The 23,425-nt window shown below is 39.6% G+C and overlaps 1 protein-coding gene across 3 annotated transcripts in view; it reads left to right on the plus strand.

Moving 5' to 3' along the window:
* Positions 1-23,425, plus strand: part of LPGAT1 (lysophosphatidylglycerol acyltransferase 1) — a 59,272-nt gene that overhangs the window by 30,540 nt on the left and 5,307 nt on the right. For all 3 annotated transcript variants that reach the window (XM_041413541.1, XM_041413542.1, XM_041413543.1), the window contains 4 exons: positions 2,038-2,133; positions 4,226-4,499; positions 13,042-13,168; positions 20,437-20,543. In XM_041413541.1, the coding sequence (XP_041269475.1) occupies positions 2,038-2,133; positions 4,226-4,499; positions 13,042-13,168; positions 20,437-20,543 (604 nt within the window). The remainder of the gene's footprint in view (positions 1-2,037; positions 2,134-4,225; positions 4,500-13,041; positions 13,169-20,436; positions 20,544-23,425) is intronic.

Below are 23,425 nucleotides of genomic sequence, written 5' to 3' on the forward strand. Positions count from 1 at the left end.
TTGACTGCAGACAAGACAACTGTGTCCTATTCTTTGAACTGCTTTTTGATTTGTTATGTTAGTATATGTATGTATTATTTCATACATAAAAATACTTTCTCTTTGTACTTCTTACCATTGCCTAGGCTTACAGACAGATTTATGATCACTGGGCTCTGAAGTTTGTCTCTTTGTAGCCCACACACAGCAGACTGTGTGTGTCTCAAACTTGCATGTCACACTTATCTTTGACAAAATCTCATCACTCCTCAGAAAGGCTGGGGAAGCTCAGGGATGCTAGTTAGAAGCCTGTGGCACCTAAAACAAGGTGAGATGGACTTTTGAAGAGCAGTGATCAACTTGCAGGATAAATCTACCATTATCTAAAGAAAAAGACAGTGTCAAGTGGTATGGTAGGGGAGAAGCAGTAGCACTGGTGGGCAAGAGTTCCTCATCCAGGATTGCCATGGAACATCTGGGACCAGTGTTGACTCCTCAAAAGACACGTTTTCTTTCTAGCACAGCAGAGTATTAAGCTTGCTTATCTCCTCCAGTGAAATAGATTATGTTGGTTTAACTTCTGCTTGATACAATAGAAAGTAGTTGTCAAAATGCCAAAGTAGTAGATGAACACTGGCAGGCCTGAGTACTGCTGCAGGCTAAATCATCATTAGTGAAATTTTGGTGGTGTTTTTATCAAAGGATGTGGTTCCCTGCACCAGCCTGTCCCCTTTGGGTGATGCATGGGCGGGAGTGTATTGTTGTGCCTTGATGAGCAGTTAACACCTCTGAGTGATGCGTTTTTTGACTCTTGTCCTTAGGGCACACCTTTTCTCTTTTGTTTTTTGTTGTTTTTTTGTTTTCTTTTTTTTTGTTTTGTTTTGTTTTTTGTTTTTTGGGGGTTTTTTTGGTGTTTTGTTTTGTTTTGTTTTTTTGTTTTGTTTTTTTTTTTTTTTTTTTTTTTTTCTTTTTGCATAAAGCTTTTTAGTTTACTGAAATGGAAAGAATGTTAATGTCTGCAGAGAATAATTTGGCTTTAAGAACCTCACTTTAATTTAACACGGGCCTGGAGATCACTGTAGGATAAATGATTTCACCAATATTAGTCTCAAGTAAGGCGTTGGATCTGGGAACTACTTCTTCTTCTGTCACTCCCAAATACATAGTGTGCCTTTGGTCCTTTGGATGTGTAGCATCTAGTAAGGAATACCACTGGCAGGCAGGAAGGGATAGTAGCATGTTATCTTTATTTCTTAGGCTGCTTTCTTCTGTGTTTGCCTCAAAGTGCGTGAGAAAGATAAAAAGCAGAAGGTGCTTGGATGATCATCTGGGCGCCAGAGAAACGTCACAGTCCTTCATATTCTTTGTTGATAGTGGTAAATGGAAGAGTGCTGTCTTATATGACTTCAGGTTCACTGAACTTGTGCCAGTCATGATGTGGGCTCATAATACAGGGAAGAGAAAAGGCAGCCTAACCTATGACTGGGAGCATGTAAGAGAACTGGATTTTCCAGTTTTGGGGAACCACTTCCTACCCCTCTCAAAAACTGCATGTAGGAGAGATAGGGGAAAAAGGCCTTGTGAGAAAATAAGCTTTCCCCTTCTGTTGTTTACTTTGTTGGGAGTAATTCTCCTCTGTTAAATCTCAAAGGATTTACTGAACAGGTAAAGTAGCAGCCTTCATGTCCTGTAAGAAGTGATGGCCAAGTGAATTGATCTGCTCAATCTTACTGTTTTAGCCTTCCCACTGTGCTGCTTGACTGGGATGAGCATCAGGCTTTGATTAAATTCTCAGGGACACAAGTGGCTGCTCTGCCATGTCTGATACTGTAGAACTGTATATTACATAACCAAAAGGCAGCTGTTTAATCCTACTCTCAAGGGAGAAGCATAGCACCTGTGCTGCTTTATATTTTGGGCATAAAGGACCTTATTCTATTTATTTGCTAGTTTTATTGCTATTGTAAAAGTGACAAGAATGTGACCAGTATATACATAATTAATCCTTCTCTGCACTTGATAATTCACTAATTTTTAATATTTATTTTTACTTTTCAGGTTGTCCGTCAGATGATGTGGCTGATGGACCATATTTTTAAGTATACAAACTTTGGCATTGTGTCTCTAATCCATGGAGACTTCTTTATAAGACAGGTAAATGGCAACTCATAATAGTGCTTTGATTTATCCTTGTATTTGGAACATTTTGGTGTTATGGGACTTACTTATCACCTCCTGGTTGGTTTGCAAGATGACATAGCTTTACTGTAAAGTGTATATTTGAGAAGGTCTTTGTTCTGAAGGTACTTTATTTTCCAAGCTATTTTTATTGTTTGCATAGACACAAATGATGATGGAATCCAGTTGTGAAGGGAGCCTATTATGAGAGGGGTGTACAAGCAAAATACATGGGCAGTCCTTTTTATCTCTGCTTCTGAACACACCTCTCATCTTTCTTTAGTAGCCTTGAAGCCATGCAGGGAGTCTGTCTGGTTAGGTCAGTCTTCTGGCTGCAGAGTTTCAAATTAGGAAAGGCAGGACTGTCCATTTTGATGGTGACATAGTAGTGGATCAATTTAAGGTGGTGATAGACCTGTGTAAATAGTAATTAATTGGTTCTTGGAGGTTAATTATTATTTGAGCATTAGGAAAGAATGTCTATTGAGCTCAACATCTGAAATGTTAATGAATGAGACCTTCAGATTATTTCATACAGCTTGGGTAGGGTTTTTTGTTGTTTGGTGGCTGTTGATGAAACTGCACTCTCAAAGTAGAAACTCAGGAGGCCGATGAAAAGCATGAACCTGTTTCCAGTTACATGAATTGCAATATCCATCATACATGTTTCTTTACTCTCCTTATTCCTTTGTCTGGACATAAAATGTGTAGAGAGCCAGAGAGAATTAATGAATTTTCATATTGCAGAGAAGAAGTTAATTTACTCAGAATGAAATAAAGAAATACCTGCTCACAGCAGTACACAGCTGAAGTGAGATTCCCTAACACTGGAGGCATAGTTAGAAAACAAAGGTCTCTAGAAGCACACAGCTGTGCATTGTGAGAGGATGGATGGAAGGGACAGGGTTGGATGCTTTGTAAAATATAAATCTGTTCCAGCAGGTAGAATTTACAATATGCACATTTTGAGGTACACAAGGCTGTCACCGTGTTAGTTATAATTTCTGAATGTGGGGTTGCAATTCCAGTCACAAAACCAAACCATCTCTGAGCTGCAAAAACTAAGGCTTTTCCTCATTTTTGTAAAGTGGCTGACATAGACAGCATCACAGATACAATGATGTCATTGTGAGTCTGAAGATAAGCCAGTTAATGTTTCTAGGCTGTTAGCCTTTTGCTGTGGCAAAATACTTCATATGAGTGAGTAATGGTCCTTTGCCTAACTCTAGTAATATTTGGATGGTTATTGTTCACTGCTCTTTTCTTAACTACTGTGCTATCCTGGAGTCCTGTGGTCTGATAAGAAAGGACTGGCTTAACTGAGGACTTGTATATTCCTTTATAATTGCATTAATATGAGCAGGCAGAGCCTTTTCCTTCCCTCTCATGCTAAGTTGGAAGTAATTGCAATGGGGAGACTTAAATGTAGGAGAAGCACTTTCACAAAACTCCCTTTTAGTAAAATAATGTCTTTCATTCAGCCCCACGTGTTCCCTCTTCCTTCCTCTGATCAAAAAAAAAAAAGCACCTAACCACCAAACTGTGCAATGTTTTTAGCAGTTTTGTTGACATTTCGGAGAATTAAAATCACCTCTGCTGTGGAGAGCTTTAATTTTGCCCTCTTGTGTCTTTTGAGTGATTTGACAAGGTCACTTTGAAATACTCAAAAATGCTAATTAATGTAAAGAGATTCCTCTGAAAATTTGGATAGCTTGGTGCATGCAGAGATGGGAAGAGGAAAGATTGTTCCTGAAGATATTTGTGCAGTAATTAAGGCTGTATCTTACTGTTCTGAAATGAGGAAGTTTTCCTAATGCACCAAAGAGGAGAAGGGAGTGAGTCACTGGAGCAGTGCAGATCTGAGTGCGGCCTGTGTTTGTGCTGTGGTAACCCAGCTGAGGCCTGGTCTACAGACCTCCAGTTGGAACTCCAAGGGGAACATTGCTTTCTATTGTCTCGGGGGCTTATTTTTATCTCTGAAAAGATAGAAACCTTAGAAGTATAATGATTACGTCTGATTTTTATCTCTTCAAAGCAATGATTTTATTTAGATGTTTTATCCTTACAGGGGAGAACACACCGTGACCAGCAGCTTGTGTTACTCAAAGATCATTTAGAAAAATATTACAGGAGCCGCAATCGGAAATGGATTGTTTTATTTCCAGAGGGTGGCTTTCTTAGGAAAAGAAGAGAAACAAGCCAGGCATTTGCCAAGAAAAACAATTTGCCATTTCTTAAGCATGTCACCCTGCCAAGACTTGGGGCAACACAAGTAATCCTGAAAACGCTTGTAGCGCCACAAGAGAATGGAACTCCATCAGGTGGAGATGCTGTGAGAAAAGGTAAAGATCACATCACTTCATGGGTATAAAGCAAATTAAATGTCAAAGATCTGAGTTTAAATAAAACACTGTATAATTGGTCTCTTCAAATATCATATACATTGTATAAATGTTTTCGTAATTAGTTTTAGTTCTGCTAACTTTATTTTTGATATTGAGACAAAAAAACCCACCTTAGTTTTAATTTGATTTAGTTTGTGGTATGGCTGCATGAGTGCTTGGCTTGGCTCACATGGTGGGTGAAGCAAATACTGGAATAGGCACCCAGAGTGAGCAAGAAGGTGATCTACTCCTTTGAGTAAGATTGGTGGTTTGCACTGGTTTGTGATAGCATGGAGCTGTAGTAAAAGTATTTCTGGAATATGCTAGCTATGTTCATATTTTTATTCCAGGCTTTAGAAGTTTCTTTGCATCCACTGCTGTATACTTTATTCCTCTTCTTGAACTATTTTCCACTGAGTTCAGGTTCTTCTGTTCTGTACAGATCTTTGTGTTGCCTGTCCCCATTGTTGCTGGAGCGAGCTGTCACTGATCACTAGATTTGAAGGATTGTTTTGGCTGTCATGTCAGAAAAGTTAGGAGAGAATAAGAATATTCCTGCAGCATTATTGTTCTGGGATGCCTGGGCTATAGGGGAGGGTATAGCTGGGGTATAAATAATGCCTGTAATGGGACCTGGTGCTTTAGTCTCTCAGTTTTTAAAATCAGCTTCTTGGCATGCTCAAGAGTAGGGTTAGATCTTTCTTAAATTCCTTGTGGATTTCTATTACTTATTATAGAAACAGTGGATTGGGGGGTTGTGGTCGTTTCTTATTGATGGGTGGGGCTGGTCTTTCCACAGCCAAATTTTGATAATCATTTAGCATTTTGAAACAAAGATCCTTACTAACGAAGCCACATTTGCAAAAGACTTCGGATTATTTTCTGTCTGAAGTTCAAAACTCAGGGTTAGCGAGAACCCTTGTACAGAAATTGCTTCCAGATTTTCAGTTTTGAAGTTATTCTTGTCAACATAGGAAATAAATTGAGATGATGTTCTTGGAGAAGTGAAGGTAGGATTTAAAATGAGCTGAAAAATCAGGCTGTCGAATGCACCAGAGTGTTTCCTGCCAAGCTACATTCAGAAAAGAAAGGCTGAAGAAAGCTCTTGTTGTCATAAAACATTTTAGGTTTAAAAGAGAGAAACTGAATACCCTGGTCCTTGTTAAAAAATTTGGGTTTTTCTGAGGAGAAAAGTTTGGCCTGTTCCTGTTCTATTTCTTGCTGTCTTAAAAAGGTATGGAGAGTAAGAATTTCCCCAAATTAATTATAAGCTGTCTGGTTCTGGAGGGAGGCCAAAAGTGCTTGTGAAATACCAGTTTTATATTTTCCAATTCTTAGGTTGCTATCAGCTTAGCTGAACATCAAGCTTGGCTTCCTTTTTTTTTCCCCTCTTTCAGTGGCATCATTCAGACTCTAGAGAAATGAGCATTTGATAGTAGTTGACCTAACTGGGTACTAAAATAAAGGAATTCTCTCAGAAATAAAATGGAACCATATTGTCCATCCTACTCAAGGAAAGATAATTGGGCAAAAATAGGAATGAAATGCGTGGGTTTAGCTGTCACTCTTTCATAGTAATGGACTTGAAAATGTACTAGAAAGGATGAAAAAGAAAAGTGAAAGTAAATTTTATATGCTAGGAAAAAGTAGTATTTGGTACATAGTGACACAGAGGTATTTTACATCCTCTCTTAAGCTCACAAAAATGTTTCCAGCATTGTAAAACTTCCCTTCTAGAGATATATGAAATATTAGTTCTTGATTGTGTCTTGTATAAAAGATTCCTCCTCTCATCTGTTGCTTTCTGAATGCTTTTATTGGTCTCTTGCCATGTCAGAAAACGTTTGTTGAGTTGAATGAAATATAGTTGTATAAATTGCTGTGGTTATATTAGAAAGTTAGAAGTCTAACAAAGTTACTGGATATATTTACTTTTAATCTCTTCCATCTTTTCCCTTTTTTAAATCACATTAAAAACCTGTGTCAGTGAAATCAAGCTTCCCTCCTATTCATTGTTAAGCTGTGGGTGCTAGAGCCAGGTGTTGTGCCTAGAGTGATGGTTTTGCCAGTGGCTGGCATGGAGACTGCCTGTAAACCTGTTGTACATTATAAGTCTTCTTCTTTGCTTGGGAAGTGGTTTCTTTATCAGAAGCATCACACTTGAACTTCATGGTTTGCTGGACACATTTTTCATCTTCAGCACTTCTTGTGCTCTATACTGTCTTAACAATGTTCCTGGAGTCCTGGGTTGCCAAATTGTTCAGCTTACTATAATAAGCTTTCTACTCCATCATTTACTATTCTCCCATCTTTTTGTTTCCACCAAGCTTTTTTGATACTCAAGGCAATTCACCTTCCTCTCTCATATGATCTTAGTTCAATCGGTTTATAGATTTAAGAGTTTTCCTCATCAAAAATTATGTCCCCTTCCTGTTGAGTTTCCTTGGTAGCTGTTTTAATGTTGAGTCATCATACACAGTTCTGTTCTTGACTGCTGTAATTTTATTAGTATTTAATTAATTTTAAATGATCCTTGTAGCTTTTGTACCGATGTAAATTTGATACCATCCTACTTTCTCAGCTGGAGAGATGTGTAAATCTGGGTGAAAGAAGAAAAGACAACAAAGGAAACTATAATAATAAAAGATGGGTTGTCCTTAATATACTGTTACCACAGTTTGACACAAACCCAGTCAGACAGAGTTGTTTGATTGTGTCACACCCCAGCTCCTCAGCCCAGCTGCCTTTTGTATGTCACATGTCGCTGAAGCTGTGGCCTTCAAGTTGTAGTTCAAGAATTGGGCTAATTGTAGCTCAGTGCTGCATCATCTGTCTTGCTCTAAGGTCTCTAATCTGATTTATGGCATCTCTTTGGTAGAAGTGGGTTTATGTTGAGAATTGCAAGGTTCAATAACCTCCCCAAAAATACATTAGTCTTAATTATGATCTTAATATCCAATCAATTTAAATTTTCAATTTATTTTTATGCTAGTAATGAACTTTGCACAGTTTAGGAGGTGATTCTTCCTCTGTAAAGTGTCAGGAAGAACAAATGTTCCTGAGCTATACAATTAATACTGTTTGATAATTCTTGTACTTAAAGTGATCAGTTCTTTATGAGGGGCTTTTCCAGGACAAGCAGCCTCTATTTTCTTAATTTTTTCCTCTTAACAGTTTTCTTTGATCTTTAAAAACCCAAGTACCTACCTTCATTGGAGTGAATTTTGACTTATTGCTGGTAAATACTAAATTAAGTTACTGAAATGCTTGTTGCTTTTGCTGCTTTTTGAAACTCTTGTTTAGTTTAACAAAAATAAGCAGTTGTATTCTTAAATTGATAAAAGGATGGGAAAACATAGGAAAGGTAGTGCAATCATTTGATAGCATGACTACTTGTTGAAGTTAAATAATGCAGAGAATGTATGTAAGTGATGTGTGTCCCTGAAAAGAGAGTTTAAGGTACTTCTGATGTCTGATGAAAACCTCCAGATGGGCTAGCACTGCTGCCAGCACCCTCATTCCAGAAGAAAGTTTTAGTGCAGAATAGAAAATGGGCAGTATGAAAACACTTGATGAGCAGGCATCATCACTCTAACCCGGTAGTGACCCAGGTGTGTGTTCACAGGGGTATTTTAACAGCTTTTTGAATTTTTTTAGCACAATACTTAGTCTTTGACATGGTTGCAAATACAGTGTTTCTTCAGTTGATAAGAATTGATTTTGTGAGTTTCAGAACTATCAAAATGTTCTAAATGCCAAAAGCTGACAATTCAAAGGAGTTTGGAGCTATTGTTCTTCAAAGATGCACATTCCAGAGCTTATTTTTGATCAGACTTGTTTTTAAAGTCTGTTTTATTTTACCATGCAGCAATTTTTTTGTCTGATAAGAGGTTACTATGAGCTTAGGTAGAGCCATACCGAAATCTTACCTTACTGTTTTCAAATGCAGCGGAGTACATTCAGTTCTGATGTTGTTTCTCTCAGAGAAATTAAATTTTCACTTCTTCAGGGTTGTAAATTGAACTTCATAATTGATTTTTTTAAAAAATCAAACTTTTTCATTCACTGTTACGTGAGGAATGTGACTTGAATAACGTGTGAGAAAGCTTTTGATTATTGTTTTTTCTTCCCCCTGGAAAAAAGGCTTCTTGTTGTGTTCCAGGTGGTTTGTTGTATCAAAATCTTGGAATGATGAGTAATATGTTCAGTCTGAGAGTTAATCTTCAGAGAAAAAAGTTAATTGTGGGGTCAGTGATCCAGTTGATCACACAAGGACAAGTAGAGAGCGAGGGACAGTTACAAGAATGGATTGCTGTGCAGGGAGAGCCAACAGCCTCCTTGGCTGCATTCAGAGTGGTGCAAGTGTTCAGGAAACCACACCTGAATACTGGTGAATGCTAAAGAATACTTTCTTTTCCAAGTGAAAGCTGCAGTCCTCAGGTCCACACCTGGCTGGTGCATTCTTTCCACTCGGAATCAGTCTGGCAGTGTGACACCATCCAGAGCTCAGCTGGAGGCAAGCTTTCCTGCTGAAATCTATGATTTATTCTTTTTCCTAGTGGCAAACACTGGCAGTCTGCTGGTGAGTTTGAGGAGTTCTGTACATTGTCTGATCTGGTGTTTAGCATCAGTTGACCCCAGGAGATAGCAACCCCGGGGAGGACAAAGAGGGGGAATGAAGAGAAGCTCTGAACCCCCATAAATCTGTGATTGTAGACAGTCAAGTTGTGAAAGGACTTCAGAGGACAGCTGAGTGCCTTGAAGACTCTGATGATGAGTTGCTTCTAAGTAGATAGGGAGCAACTTAATACCACTGAATCCACAGTGAAGAAAATACTTGTGAAGTTTTGCCTCTGCTGATGATTTGGAAAAAACCCCAAAACCCCAAACAAAAACAAGTTAGGAAGCAGTTTAAATTTTAATTCAGATTTTTTTTTTCTAGGCCAGAAAGCTGCTGTTCCATGTGATTGTTCAGTTTTGTCTTAGCACTCATAAGGCAAGTATGTACCATTCACACTAAGATGCCTCACTGCTGTGGGGTTTGGGTGCTGTGGTGTAGGGCAGGTGCCTGTGGGCATGTTCAGAAGGTTTATGTGCTATTGTAGAAGAATCAGTCTGTTAACATTTTCAAGCATATCTTCCACCCGTGCTGGCAAGCAGACTGACACCACAGCAGAAAAAACAGTGCTTGGAGAGATCAGCTTAAGTATGGTCTCTGCAGCAGCTCCTTCTGCTGAAGCCTCTGACAGTGAGGCTGCTCCATCTTTCAGCAAGTACTAGAAATGAAAGATAAGAGTGTCTTTTAATGGTAGGCAGAAAGTTGGAAGAGTTTGGCTGTCAGAAAGGTGTGGCTGAGTTGGCCAAGCCAAGCTGGATGAGAGGAGTTCTTTAGCACAGGTATGTGCAGCTCCCTGATTTCTCAGATACAAATGCCAGACCTGAGATTCATGCCATGTTATAACTAATGCAGCAGTCTTTGGTTTGAGCTCCTGTTAATTGGGTTTATTCTTGGTCAGAGGTCTGTTTACACCCGAAAGCAGCATCCTTGGAGATATTTAGGTACCACTCCTTTGTGTTTTGTGCAGTTATCAGTTTCTTTTCCAGTTTCAGGATCTGTTGGAGCTCCCAGGCTTTAAAATAAATTTGCTTATGAGCACGTTGCAACACAGTATAACCCTCCTCCCTCCCCCAAAAAAATAAATTACAAGACGTATTTCAAAATTAATTTTCCAAAATCCTTGGTGATGTAGGTTTTTTTGGCAGTCAGATATCTTGGATGATTATGTAAGGCTTATTTTAAACCAGAGCATGCACAAATACTGTGATTTGAGAACACGTGGAGGTAGCTGCACTAACACCTGCTTGCTCTAAAAGGAGGTTTGTAGAGGCTGATGTTGCTGTCAGAAATTTTTTTTCCTGACCTCGGGTTTCTGGTGGGCTGTCTGGTTTTTTTCCCTCACCCTGCCCTGAAAAGGGTTGGAGGTGAGTTTGGAGCTTGACTGAAGAATCCAGTGCTGCACCAGCTCTCTCCACAAAAGCAGAAGGTAGGAAATCAGCACAGCAGAGAACTGCAGGAGTCTTCCCTTAATGAAGTGCAAACCATTATCCACTGAAAGAATAGCTTTAAATATAGCTAAATATTGAATAAATTACTTTGAAACACTTTACTGCAAATAATTAGAAAATGTGCCCATATTCATCTGGCACTTTTTCATTGCAATTAATGATCTTTGTTGCTTACTCACTTAGGCAATTTAACTTTGGCAATTTACTTGCCTTTATCCATTCTTGCTTTACATCTGGGAAAATAATAACTTGAATGACTTTGTTTCAAAATCTATTTCTAAATTAATACTTCTGTTGATTTAATATTAATTTCATATTGGCTCTTCTCTGATTCATTGCTACTTTTAAAATGAAGTACTCTGTAGTTAGTGCTTTTCTTAAGAGAGACTTGACAAGCACTCTGTCATGATGCTGGCAAGCCTGCAGGCTCCAGTTCTCATTTCATGTGTTTATCAGGGCTCTAAATACTGTGTTTCCAGATGGCAACATTGAATGTTTCAGCTTGACCTATGCAGCTTGCCCTGGGTCAAGTTCTGGAATAGCATGTTGCATGCTGCTAAGAACTCATAATCTAAATTTTAGGAAATGCTGTCCAGCCCTGTTTGAGTAGTGCATTTGTAATGAAGCAGTACAACTCCACTGATGAGCAGACATCACGAAAACAGTCTGCTTGTTAAAATAATTGATAGATACATGTGATAGCATTGGTGTAATTTTCTTTTCACACTTAATTAAATGAAATGCAAATTAAATGAAATTAAATGCAGGTAGAAACTCGCAAGCCAGTCCTTGCATGTGCATTCTAGCTGGAGTCAGTAACTGTGGCTTTCAGGGTGCTGCTCAGACAGAGTGCTGCAGATTTCTTCAGGTGTGTGGTAGACCTGTGCAATTTAAGTGGCCGCTCTGGGCAAGGCCACACATCTAGCCCAACATCTTGTCCATGACTCCAGGTGGATTACAGAGTGAGAACACAGCAAACAAGCATCATACTTCTCCCACATATTCTCCAAGCTTCTGACACTTTCCTATGTGGTGGGTTTCCCAAACCAGGTGGGGATTTCTGCCTGGTTAGTTAACCCTCCATGTACTTACTCAGTTCTCTCATGATCCTAGTTCCTGGCATCCTTGACACCCTTTAGCAAGAGATTCCCCAAATTTTTCTTTGCGCCCCTCTGCACAGAGAATCATTTTTCTGTTTACTATGAAAACTTTTCCTCTTGGCTGAATTTTGAGTGTCTGTTCTTGAATTGGGAAGGATGGTGAACAGTCAATCCCCGTACATGTTCTTGGTGCTGACAATGTTCTTGTCAACCTCTGTTATGTTTCTTTTGTAGCTTTCTCAACTGCAGGCTTGAAGAATATTGTGCTTTGTTCTAAAAGCTAATAGTTCTTACCTGCTCTTGACCATGGGTGTCTGTTTCTGATAGTCAGCTCTTTAAATCCTTAGAGATACTGCCTGATGTGGTGTGTGCGTGTTGTACTGGAGTGTCAAGCAGTAAGTGAGCATTACTCTGCTGGCCTGGGCATAATGTGACCTCAAACACAAGACAGCTCCAGAACAGAGAGAAAATTCACAGGCTAAATTCAAAGTGCCATCTTGGCAATGTGACCTTCCTTCTTGGTTTGCTCTGCAGATCTGCTGCTCCCCCTCTTAGCAAACCTGTGAATTGAATACATGCCAGAGAGGGGTCATGGCTGGGTTGATTTACGACCTGCACTGTTGCTGGTTGCAACCTATATTCAGATTTTATAGAGTCATGGAATATTCTGAGTTGGAGGGGACCCACAAGTTTGATTCTCTTTACTCATCTTAATAGCAAATATTTTCACCTCCTTTGATCCTTTTTTCAGTTTCTAAGTGAGCTGAGCAGCATATGAACATGTACTGGTGTTAGCCTCTCCTGGAACCTTGTGGGTGCAGTGTCTTCCCCACTGTGAAAACTGGTCAGCTTCTGTTCCTTTCTTACCCTCAGTACACCCTGAAAGTGATGCTTTTCCTCTTCATCTTGCAACTCACATTTTTAAGAACCTTTGAGGGATCTACATGGTTGCTGCTCCTTCAGTGATCTTTTAGAAAGGCCCAGGTGCAAATGTGCTTGAAGTGCAGACCAAGAAGCTTGGATGTTTATTTTGGGATTTTGCATTTTGGTGAATGGGGGGAAGCACCTGACCTTGGGGCCAAGATGTCCTTTGACTGTACTCAAACCTTGTGGGTGAACTTGTTCTATTCTGTGTACCACGGTATCTAAGAACAGCAGAAATAACCATTAAATAAAATCTAGGTCCAGCTGAAGTTTGTAAGAGTGTTTCTATGCTCTGTAATGAAATCTGGATTTTATTTTTGATGGTCTTATTTCTGCATCATACCTCATGAAGTAATATAAAATTGCATAACTCTCAAATAAGTGACATGGAATATTCTTTTTGTTCCTAGAGAGCAAATCCAAAGGCCTCCAGTGGGTGATAGATACAACCATTGCATATCCCAAAGCTGAACCTATAGACATCCAAACCTGGATTCTTGGCTACCGACAACCAACAGTGACACATGTACATTACAGGTAGGAAATAAACCTACTCCTCCTACACTGAGCTCAAGTATTCACAAATCAGTTGTGTCATTTCAGGATAAGGGAAATCAGTAGCAGTGGGAGTGGGTTTTTCGTGTCTCACACAGGTGGGCAACTCGTATTATTTAAACACAATACATCTTTTTTTAAAAAGTTCTGTGACTGTTTTGTATCTTAGGACAAACATTTAAGTTTTGGACTAATGTCCTGTGATTGAGTAGAGTTGTGGGGAATATATCTGAAGGCTGGGTCATCTTTTTCACTTTAGTGTTAACTTATCTTGAATTTTTTAAATTTTGTTTTTTAATAATGACAACTAATTAAAAATCACTGTTGTCAAATAAACAGATTTCCTAATAAAATATTATATTTAACTTTCTGACAAAGAAATGCCAGCTTTTTCACTCAAAGAATACTTTTAAGTAGTTGAGCAAAGCAACTGGAAAAAGCTGCAACTCTCGTGGAGAGCTGGGATGGGAGACTATTAAAACTTTTCTCCTCAGCAGTTCTTTGTGTCAAGACCTAAACTGATGGGGAGAAGTTGAATTTGGCTTTTAGTTTACAGTGAATTGCAAGTTACTCCAGGAGTATTTTAGCACTTTTCCTATACTAAGTAAGTTGTTGCATTTTATCCCAAAACCACATTATTTTGTCTTACTCCCACTTGGTGATTTAGAGAGCTTTTTTTTTACAGAAAGCTTTCAAGTATTCTTGTGTGGATCCCCTGGGTGGCAGTTTAAGTGGGAATGACCTTCTCCATCATCACTGCTGTGGCAGTGTTGTGTGATGCAGAGTACAGGCTGCTCGCTGGAGCTCCCTTCCACAGCCGTGTTTAAATCTGTCCTTACTTTTTATAGAAAGCTGCCTTCCAGGTTTCCCTGAAGGTGAACATACTCATACCCCAATTTATATAAGATAGCATTATATCTGTTGTGCTTTATTCAGGTCACCTTAGTACTCTCTCAGATCTCTGGGACAATTGCAAGTTGAATGTATCTAGAATTCTTCTGAAAAGTATTTCCAAAAATACTTTCTTTGAAAAAATAGTAAGTTAACAAAAGTTGAATTAATTTCCTGCTTCTAAATGTATATTCAGACCTATTTTTGATCACAAGCATAAATATGATGCAACCTTTTTTGAACTTGAGTGTTTAAAGTTCTTGCAGTACTGAAATTCTAAGACAAATATAAATTATTTCTTTTTGGTGTAAGTTTGTTATTTTCTTCCAGAGGGTCTAAGTCACTGGGTTAGACAGGGGCAAGCCTCTCTGTTGGACTACTTTATGTGTGTTTTTAATAACCTCTGTTTGTGATAGCTGACCCTGTAAAAGCAGTTGATGTGTGTCCCAAATGGAAAGTCATGCAGTATCTCTCCCCAGCTGAGCACAAGGTGTGATGGCTCTGAAATGAGACCAGAGTGCCTTGGGTTTGGCTGGAGCTTGTTCTGTCTTCCAGTCCTGGTAGTTCTTGAGGCACATGGCCCCTGCACTGTGAGGTGGGTGCAGGTTGGCACGTGGATGTCCTCTGAATTCTCTTTAAATGTGCATCAAGTCTGTCTGCATTGGTGTTATACTTTCCTGCATTTAATGCAATAACGTCTTGCTCATTTTTTGTAATTTGGAATGTCTTGGGAGATAACATTTGAAATAAATGTTAAGGGTAATTTTGAAATGACTGGGAAGACAGCCACAATAGTTCCTCATGTAGTTTCTTTTAACTGATTCATAGGCAGGGGAAAAAAGCACTCCTTTGGAAAAAGTGAAGAATAGTTTTGTCCAGATGTCATCTGTGCTGTATGAAAGAAGAATCAGGATTTAAACATGCTTATTCCTTTTTAGAGTAGTCCAGAGCAAGGTATTGATGTATGACAGCAGTGGGGGGAAAAAGGAACATTTTTTGTGCCACTCAAACTGGAGCAGAAGAGACTGCAGAGCTGCTTTTGTTCTGGTGGCTCAGTCAGTCCCTTCTGCTGTGCCCCTGGATCACCACCTGTCTCTTTCTGCCTTACAGATTTTAAAATCTGGTCATTGCCTTTTCTCATAGCCTGGGCCTTTGCTGCAGCATTATTTCTTTTTCATCCTGCCCAGGGAGCAACAGAAGATAGCACAGCAAGGAACCTTATGTTATATTTTTTAGGTGCTTTTCTAGCTGGAAAGGCTTGGTTTAATCCAGTAATTTTTTTTTTTTTTTTTTTTTTTTTTTTTTTTTTAAAGCTCAATTTTGATAATGAATTGAACCTTGCTTTTTGAACTTCAATTTTCAGTACAATTGCACATGGCACAATTTTCAGAAGTTCATAATTAGGCTAAGCTGTGGCCTGATTTTCCTCAGAATATCAAAAGAAACCTCCCTAGAAAAAAGAACAATTACCATGTTTGGATCTAAAAACACAAGGTGTGAAAAGTTTACCTGTCTATTGAATAGCTTTTTGACCCTGACTTCTCTCATAACGTATTGGAAAGTGCTGCAAAACTCAGTTTGCTATCTAAAACATAATACTCAAGGAAAATATCTTACGAATTTCCTCCAGGCCAAATGGCACTGGGATTTTTGTGGGAGATGTCAATCCATCTGAAGGAAAGCATGTCAAACCAGAGACATCACTATAAGACCTGCCTTGTAATGAGTCTGTTGGAAAGGTTTGTTTGCTCTTCTGAAGTAGTTTGGGTTTATGCTTGGGTCATTGTGTGGTGTGTGTTGCCTGTAAATCCAGACTTGCTACAATTCCCCTCAGCAGAAAGAAGCTCAGTGGTTTGGTGTGCATGTAGCAAGGCCACGGACTGGCTGCCGTTCTCAGCTCCCACCATTTCTGTGCCATGAGTTGAGTTTGGGGTTTATTTCTTTTCTTTTCACTTCAGGCACTTGTTTAGTCTGATTGGCTTGGTTTCTTAGCTGAACACCAAGTTTCTCCAGCAGTAATTTCTTGAGTGCTGCAGTTCTGTTGGCAAAACCTGAGGCTTGCAAATATAAAACACCTTGACCATGAAGCTGGCTTGATGCTTAGCGTCCCCTCAGTCAGGGGTGGTGTGAGGCTGGGTTTTTTGCCTTGGCTTCCTTGCAGGGTGATGCCCTTGGATGCTCACATGCCACTTTTGGGCTGTGTGACAGTAGCTGTGTGCAGCAGAGCAGCCCTGACGTCAGAGCCAGCGTGAGTCAGCTCTGACGCAGGGGTGGCCGTGCATGAAGTGCCACGCAGGCTGCTCCCAGCTCTGTCACCTTTTATCACAGCTTTTGTGCTGTGTCTCTGCTGAAACAAGCTTTCAGCTGCTGAGGAAGTGCTGGTTTTGTGTCTGCATTGATACAGATTTATTGAAATAAGCCAGGCTCCAAGCTATAAATAAGATGAAATGCATTGTGGTTGCTGAATGAATGTTGCGGAAGGGCATCCCGTTTGACAGTGTATTTTAATGCACTTTTTTATGCCAGTAACTTACTTTTGGTCATGCCTGACATCTACAGCCTCCACTGTCCTGGATTTATTTAGAGCCATTGAAAAAGCAAATATCATGACTTATATGGAGTAGCAAGTAATACAGAACTTCAGTTCAGGGTAGGAGAAGTGATAAAAGGCAGCTAGTACTTGAAGTGGTAGCTGTGAATTTCAGAATTGAAATACAGAATCAGAGGTTGTTTCTCCAGTAAGAACAACTTAAAAGAGATAAATGTTTCTAAATATGCCATATTTTTGAAAATTCTTTGGTGTCTTCTGAGAAACAGCCTATCAGTACCTAATTCTCCACAATTCTCGCATATGCGAGTATGTCTTTGGCAGTTAGATCTCCTAGTTTTTAAAATCCTTTCTTTTCTCTTGGGCTGTCGTTTATTCTAATATAATCTGGTCTGGGACATGGACACAAATCTGTGTAACAGTTTAAGAGGTGGCTGTCCCTCAGTCAGGTACCTAGAGTGTCCCTGCAGCTGCTGCCGCCTCGCAACTGCCAGTAGGCACCTCCAGCTGCAAGGTGATGCTTCATTACTGGAAAAAGATTCTTTGCAGATTCCCATCGAAATGTGTCTTTATTTCCACTACCACTTTTCACTTCCCAGAGTGCAGCCTATGCTGCCACTGCTTTTAGCCCCTTCTCCACTTTTCCTGGGGACAGAAAATCAGCTGTTCTTGTGATGAGAAGCAAAAAAAGGTATTTCTATTCTGCTTAAATTTTCTGGTCAAGTTCTTATCCAGTCATGTTAAATTTCTTGTTTGCCACACCAGGAATAAAAATGCTCTTACTTTAGTGAATGTGAGGTTAGCTTTGCCCAAAAGTAGAAAGATCCAAGTGCCCAGAGACTCCAGGAGCTTCAGATGTTACATGTTGACCTTATTCATTGCTTTGGCAGTTCTGTGCAATGATATTTTATTCCCCTGAGGAAATGAGCAAATTGTTTGCTTCTAATGGAGCCTGCATACCCAAAGGTGGGGTAGAGCCAGGGTGGTGCTCATGCCTGACCACATGGACACCTGTTTATATATCTCATTGAAAGTAAGAAACTTTTTTTGGCATCTTTTAACCCTGGACCTGGCAGATGCTAGCATCCAGTGGTTGGGGATGAGCCTGCTCCCATCAGAGCAGTGGCTCTCTGCTGTTGTTTTGGCTTGCCTGTGGGGGGGGGTTTGTAACAGTAGACTTGCTCACTCCCCTTCCTGAACCCAGGTCTCCTTCAAGAGAGTGTTCTTGTAAAACACAGATGACAGCTGAGCCATCTGATGGGCAGAGAACCATGGCATTAGCAGTATGTTTAGTTTAAATATAGGGGGGTTTAGCTTTGCTTTATTGAGTACAGAAAGGGCTTCTTTCCAGAGTTTGAGGATTTCTTTTTTAAATATTTAATCTCTAATTAAGATCAGTCATTAGTAAGAATGTTCTGCTGGTAAAAATAACTCTGGATAATCTAAAAATACATTTGAAAATGCTTCTAAATACACTAGCACTTACCATTGCTGAGTTGTGGCAGCCAGTGTAGCCACACTGGCTAACTGGAAAACCAGTTGTTTTTCAGTCTGTTAATATTTGTTCAGTCTGGGTGTAGCAGTGGCTGCTTCTCAGACTTCAAAGCAGCAGAGTTTATCTCCAGAGATTCAAGCGTTCTGGCAGCATTATTGATCCACACAAGAGCCTGGATGGATTCAAGCAGGGAAGTGGTGTGCAGTGGTTCCATTAGTCTCTCACAGTGCTGGTATCACCTGTGCTACTTCACTGCTCCATTAAAGTGCAAGCTCAAAAATTGTTTTTAACAGGTATCTTGCAAGATCCTGTGATGTTTCCAGATTAGGAGGAATGTTCTTGACAAAACAGAGTTGTTACCCATTAGGTCAGGGAGAAGTGAAGGCAGAGGTGAAGAATATCTTACAGTCTGCAGTGGAGAGTGCATGTGAAGCCAGGTAGACCTACACTTCGGCCTGAGGCAACACACGTTCTCTTAGTTGTGAACCCTCCTAAAACCTGTGTAAGCAAGCATCTGTCCTTCGAAAATACTCTGTGAAACACAATATTCAGTTGCTGAGCCTTTTATCTCTTCACAGCAGATTGGCAGAAGAGAGTAAAAATAGTGCTTGGCAGCCCATTTGTGTTTGGGGACACAGTGTAAGGCTTTCTTAGTGTCCTACCCTCAACAAAATGGTCCTTGCTCTGTGGGTGTGTTTCTTACTTGCTGCTACGTGGTTTAATTTTAACCTGCCATACAGCATCTGGGCTTCAAGATAAAATAGTTCTTTATTGTTTGTCTTTGTTCCTAATATGCAGACTGAAAACCTGAGCTGATTACTGAAGCACCATTTCGTAACATTTGTCTTCGGCCAAAGACTTTCCTTCAAACTCTGTTTTATCTGAGATCACAGTTGCTAATTTCTGGTTACCAAGACTGGCTGTACTGGAGCATAGAGAGCTCCACAGTGCGAGGAGGATGTAGGTAGAGTTACTTCAAAGGCTACAGAGATAGCCGAGTTCACGCTGATACCATAGTGTTTAAATAAAGTCGTTCATCTCCTTATATTGAAGTTGTCTCTGTATGCCAAAGGCACTGTGATTTGTAATTCACTCCTTAGAGCAATGCTTTGCTGCTTGACTACCCCACTTCCAGCTTATTTTTCCATGCATCAGACTGAAAGGAGGAAGGACAAATGATGAATGAACAACGCTGGCAAAGATGTTAAAAACCATAATGGCAACAAAAGCATTCTTCAGAAGTGCCTTATTTTCTTATTCTGACGTTCCCAGATGATTGTGATGTTACTTCCAATTCTTTGCAGTATGATCAGTTAAGAAAGACTGTGTTGAAAATTAAATGAAAACTCACTAATGAAAATAGAAGCATGGTGTAAATGAGAGGCTAAGTAGGAGCTCACCTGGAAAGAGGAACCTAAAGTAGAGGCTTTGCATTTCAGAGTGTGAGTTTTTCAGGTTAGCCTGATTGACAAATTTCTTCTGCATTGGCCTGCCAGTACAACACAGTGGATGTTTAAGTTCTTGTATATATCAAAAGGCACTGATGGTCTGCTGAGGAGGTTTCACAGTTACTGTAAGATTGGAAATTCTATTTTGAAATAATCCAGTGAGGTATGGTGGGTTATTTGGGAGTTTCAGGGTGTGTGTGCCACAGTGAATTCTGCTCTAGGTGTCTGTTTTTCTAAGCCACCTAATATTCAGCATAGAAGTACCAAGACACTAGCAATTTTCCCATTGGTGTTTTTAAAACAGAGCAGCAATATTTGAGTACAGGGTCAGTTTTCAGTGTAAAATGTGCCTTGTAAATTTCAGAGAAAGCTGCCAGCATCCTTTGAAAAGCACAGAGGGTTTGTTTTCTGGGATGTGGAAGAGCGATTGGTACTTAGTGATGTCATTATGTGGCTTCTGCCTGCTGAATTGTTTCTTCAAAGCTGTGAATTAACTTTCTCATTTTTTAATTTATTTCATTCCACTTGGTTTGTATTCTTTTTAAGGAATAGTAATGTAGTGTGGTGATATTCTATTAAAAAAAGAGCAAACCAGTGCCTTAATGTTTTTTATCAAAAGCTGTAGTACAGCATTTGTGGGAGACTGATGCCAGTGTCTTCTGTGTGGTACTGGATGGCAGCCTGGAGTTTCCCACTCTTGTATCCTTAATGCCTCTGATCTGGGAGTTGGAGAGAGTTCAAATCATGCAGTTAGATTTATACAAGAGTCTTGTTCTCTCTGTTTTGTGGTGGGCTGGAGCAGAAGAGTTTTGTTCTCCACCTGCAGAATACATTTTCTAGGCTTAATTTGTGTTTGTTTCTTTGATAGGATTTTTCCAGTGAAAGATGTACCTGCAGAGCCTGAAGCTCTCACGAATTGGCTGTACCAACGATTCATTGAAAAGGAGGACCTCTTGACACATTTCTATGAAACAGGTAGGGTGATACTTAGCAAAGAGAACCATGCTTTGCTAATGACTTCGTTTACAATGATCTCAAAATGGTTTAGGAATGTGTAAGCATCCTTCACATGCGTACAGGAGATACAATTATTGCTATTATTACTGCTTTTTGTGTGGTAAAAAGTAATGATTAAGGAATTATCCAGGAAAGGTAAATTACCTGGGCAACATTAGAAGTAGGGTAGCGTTTGGAAGCTGTCAAAAAAGTAATACGCAGTTGAGTTGTGAAATGTGCTGCTATGGGATTTCATGGCAAAGATCCATGAGTGAAAGTATGATTGGAAGGACCTGTGAGAATTACATGGCACACATTCTCTTGAGCTGTGATCTGCAGCCCCGTGCATCGCAGTTGTTAATGGGAGGTGTTCAGTGTCTCAAATCAGCTGAGTTTAGTATCCCTGGGTGACTGTGTTAAATGATGCTTCTTCTGTGAGATGATTTATGGCAAAGCCTGCTTTAATTTACTTTTGAGTACTTAATTTATCAATCCAAGCGCTTAAAGAGATTAATAGAATTCTTAATTAACAACCCAGAGTTGTATTTTGTTTTATGAAATGTTGCTATCACTCAGCCACCATTGATGGCAGAGTTCAGACTCTGCTATATAAATCACATCCAAATGCATATATTGGACTTTATTAGACAAATAACTTTGTGAATATCTTTTAAAATACAAGTGTAGCAAATAGATTGTAAAGAATTCTTGGTTTTGTGACATTATTTTATGCTATTGATATAAGTCATACCCAGAAAATCTAACTAGTCCAGAATTTCTGAGAGTATAATTAATATAATCAGATTTATTCATTAAAATGCATTTCCAAAATAGCATAATTGGTAATAATTTGCCAGTGCAATCAGTATGAATTAATAAAGACATGTTTTAAATGTAAATGCTGTGACATAGGACCTTATTAGGCATAAATTAGTATAATTTAAAGTTACTGCCATTTATACTTTTTGAGAACTTGCTTGCATTGCTTTAGTTGGCCTACTGAAAACTGGCTGCTACAGTTTTTGGAAACCCCTTGGAAAGGCCCTGAGGTTGACTCTGAGGGGAGTCCCTGGGGCTGCTCAAGAGCCAGCTTTGTACTCACCTGGCACATGCTCACAAGAGGCTGTGGTTTTAAGACTTGGGACTATTTCTGTTCCTATTAATCATTATTATGTTATCATTATCATAATTATATTATTTTACAATACACACTGCTTAGGAACTTCTCTCTCTTAATAAAGCTTACCTCAAAAAGCTGTAGTAACATTTAATGCTCCATGAAACTTCAAATGGTTGCATTGACTAAGCCAAGAATACATTTCTTGGCTTATTTTTATTTGGGAAGAGAAAGAAACAAAGCCCAGTGCACCTTTCTCCATTTTGCTGTATTCTTAAGTGTCAAGAACTTAAATCACCTGGGGAAAACCTGTAATATTAGACCTCTGGAAATCCAAACCAAAAGAAAAATATGCCTAAAATTTGACATGAGATGATTATAGGTAAAAATTGATTCAGCCAATTAGCTTAAAAATAAAAATTAAATATATTCGGGACCAGTGTACAGTCCCGACTGCCAACAGTCACAAAGGAGAGCTGACCCCAGGATTGGAGCAGGTGAACGATGATCCAGCCTCTGTCGCACCGAATCCCCCTGGTCACCCCCGAGGCCTGGCAGAGTTTGATTTTTATACTCTTTTTCCTGCCCGCAGTGTAGTCCCTTTGTCCCCTCCTGGAGTCCTTCATATTCATGCAGTGTCTATTCTCTGTCCTGTGCCGGACAAAGCCTCGTCCGGGAATTGCTGTGTATCTGTCTCCAGTTCCCAGAATCCTTCATTCAGATGTATGTCCTTGATGATCCTGTCTATCTGAGGTGGACATCTACATGGGCCATCATCGCTGGGCGTTTCCTTGTTCATGCCATCGGGGAGTGCCCATCTCCCGTGCGGGCTAGGTTTTCTTTGTATGTTAATGATGCACCTCCTCCTTGGCTGCGAGCTGTCCTGTGTGGCAATCTCCTTCTCCCCTTTGCAGTGTGATCTTAAGGCTTCATTTTATATTACATTAATAATCTTACATGTCCAGCACGAATTACCACCTTATTCATAACAAAATTAATCCCATAATTTTTTACAGGTGCATTTTACACATTTCATTTATAAAATTAGAACCATTTCAAGTTAATAGCTGTAGGTAACAGACTCCTGTTTTAGGCAGTTAGTGGAAAAGTTGTATTGGCAAGTTCTTGATTTCTCTGAACTCTTCAGCAAGATAACCTTGAAGCCTGCAGTAACACAAGTGAGATCACATTTAGCAGGACAAAAACACTTGGGGACTAATTAAGGAAAAAACCCCAACAATAAACTAGGAGTAGTTGGAAGAGTGATGGTGTACTGAAGTCATTGTGCTCCTGATTCCCTGTGCTCAGAAGCCAAGTGGTGTGAGATAATGAAAAAAAGTACGGAATGGCTTCCCTAATGCTATGGAAACATTCTTTGTTGTACCAGATTGAAAACCTCATCTGGAAATCCTGCATACAGTCCATTATCTCTGTCAAGGAATACAAATTGAACTGAGAAGAGGGACAGATAATCAGAGCTGAGATTAAGGGAAGGTTAGTTTCTGTGAAGAACAACTAAAAGCACTTGGCTTGTCTCAGCTGGGAATGGGAAGGGTCAAAGCTGGCTTGGAAGGGAGAGAGGGAGGAGACAGCTCTCTGTACCGACCAGGGAAAAAGAAAAGGTATTTAAACCAGAGGTCAGTGTTGGTACAGAAAAACAAATGGGCCATGGAAGAACAAATCTAGCCTAGAGTGGACAGAAAGAAGCTTAGCTGTGAGTTACAGGGGAATAATGAGGTGGCAA

The sequence above is a fragment of the Onychostruthus taczanowskii genome, unplaced genomic scaffold (assembly GCF_017590055.1).
Source record: "Onychostruthus taczanowskii isolate IOZ18803 unplaced genomic scaffold, ASM1759005v1 scaffold42, whole genome shotgun sequence".
Taxonomy (NCBI): Eukaryota; Metazoa; Chordata; class Aves; order Passeriformes; family Passeridae; genus Onychostruthus; species Onychostruthus taczanowskii.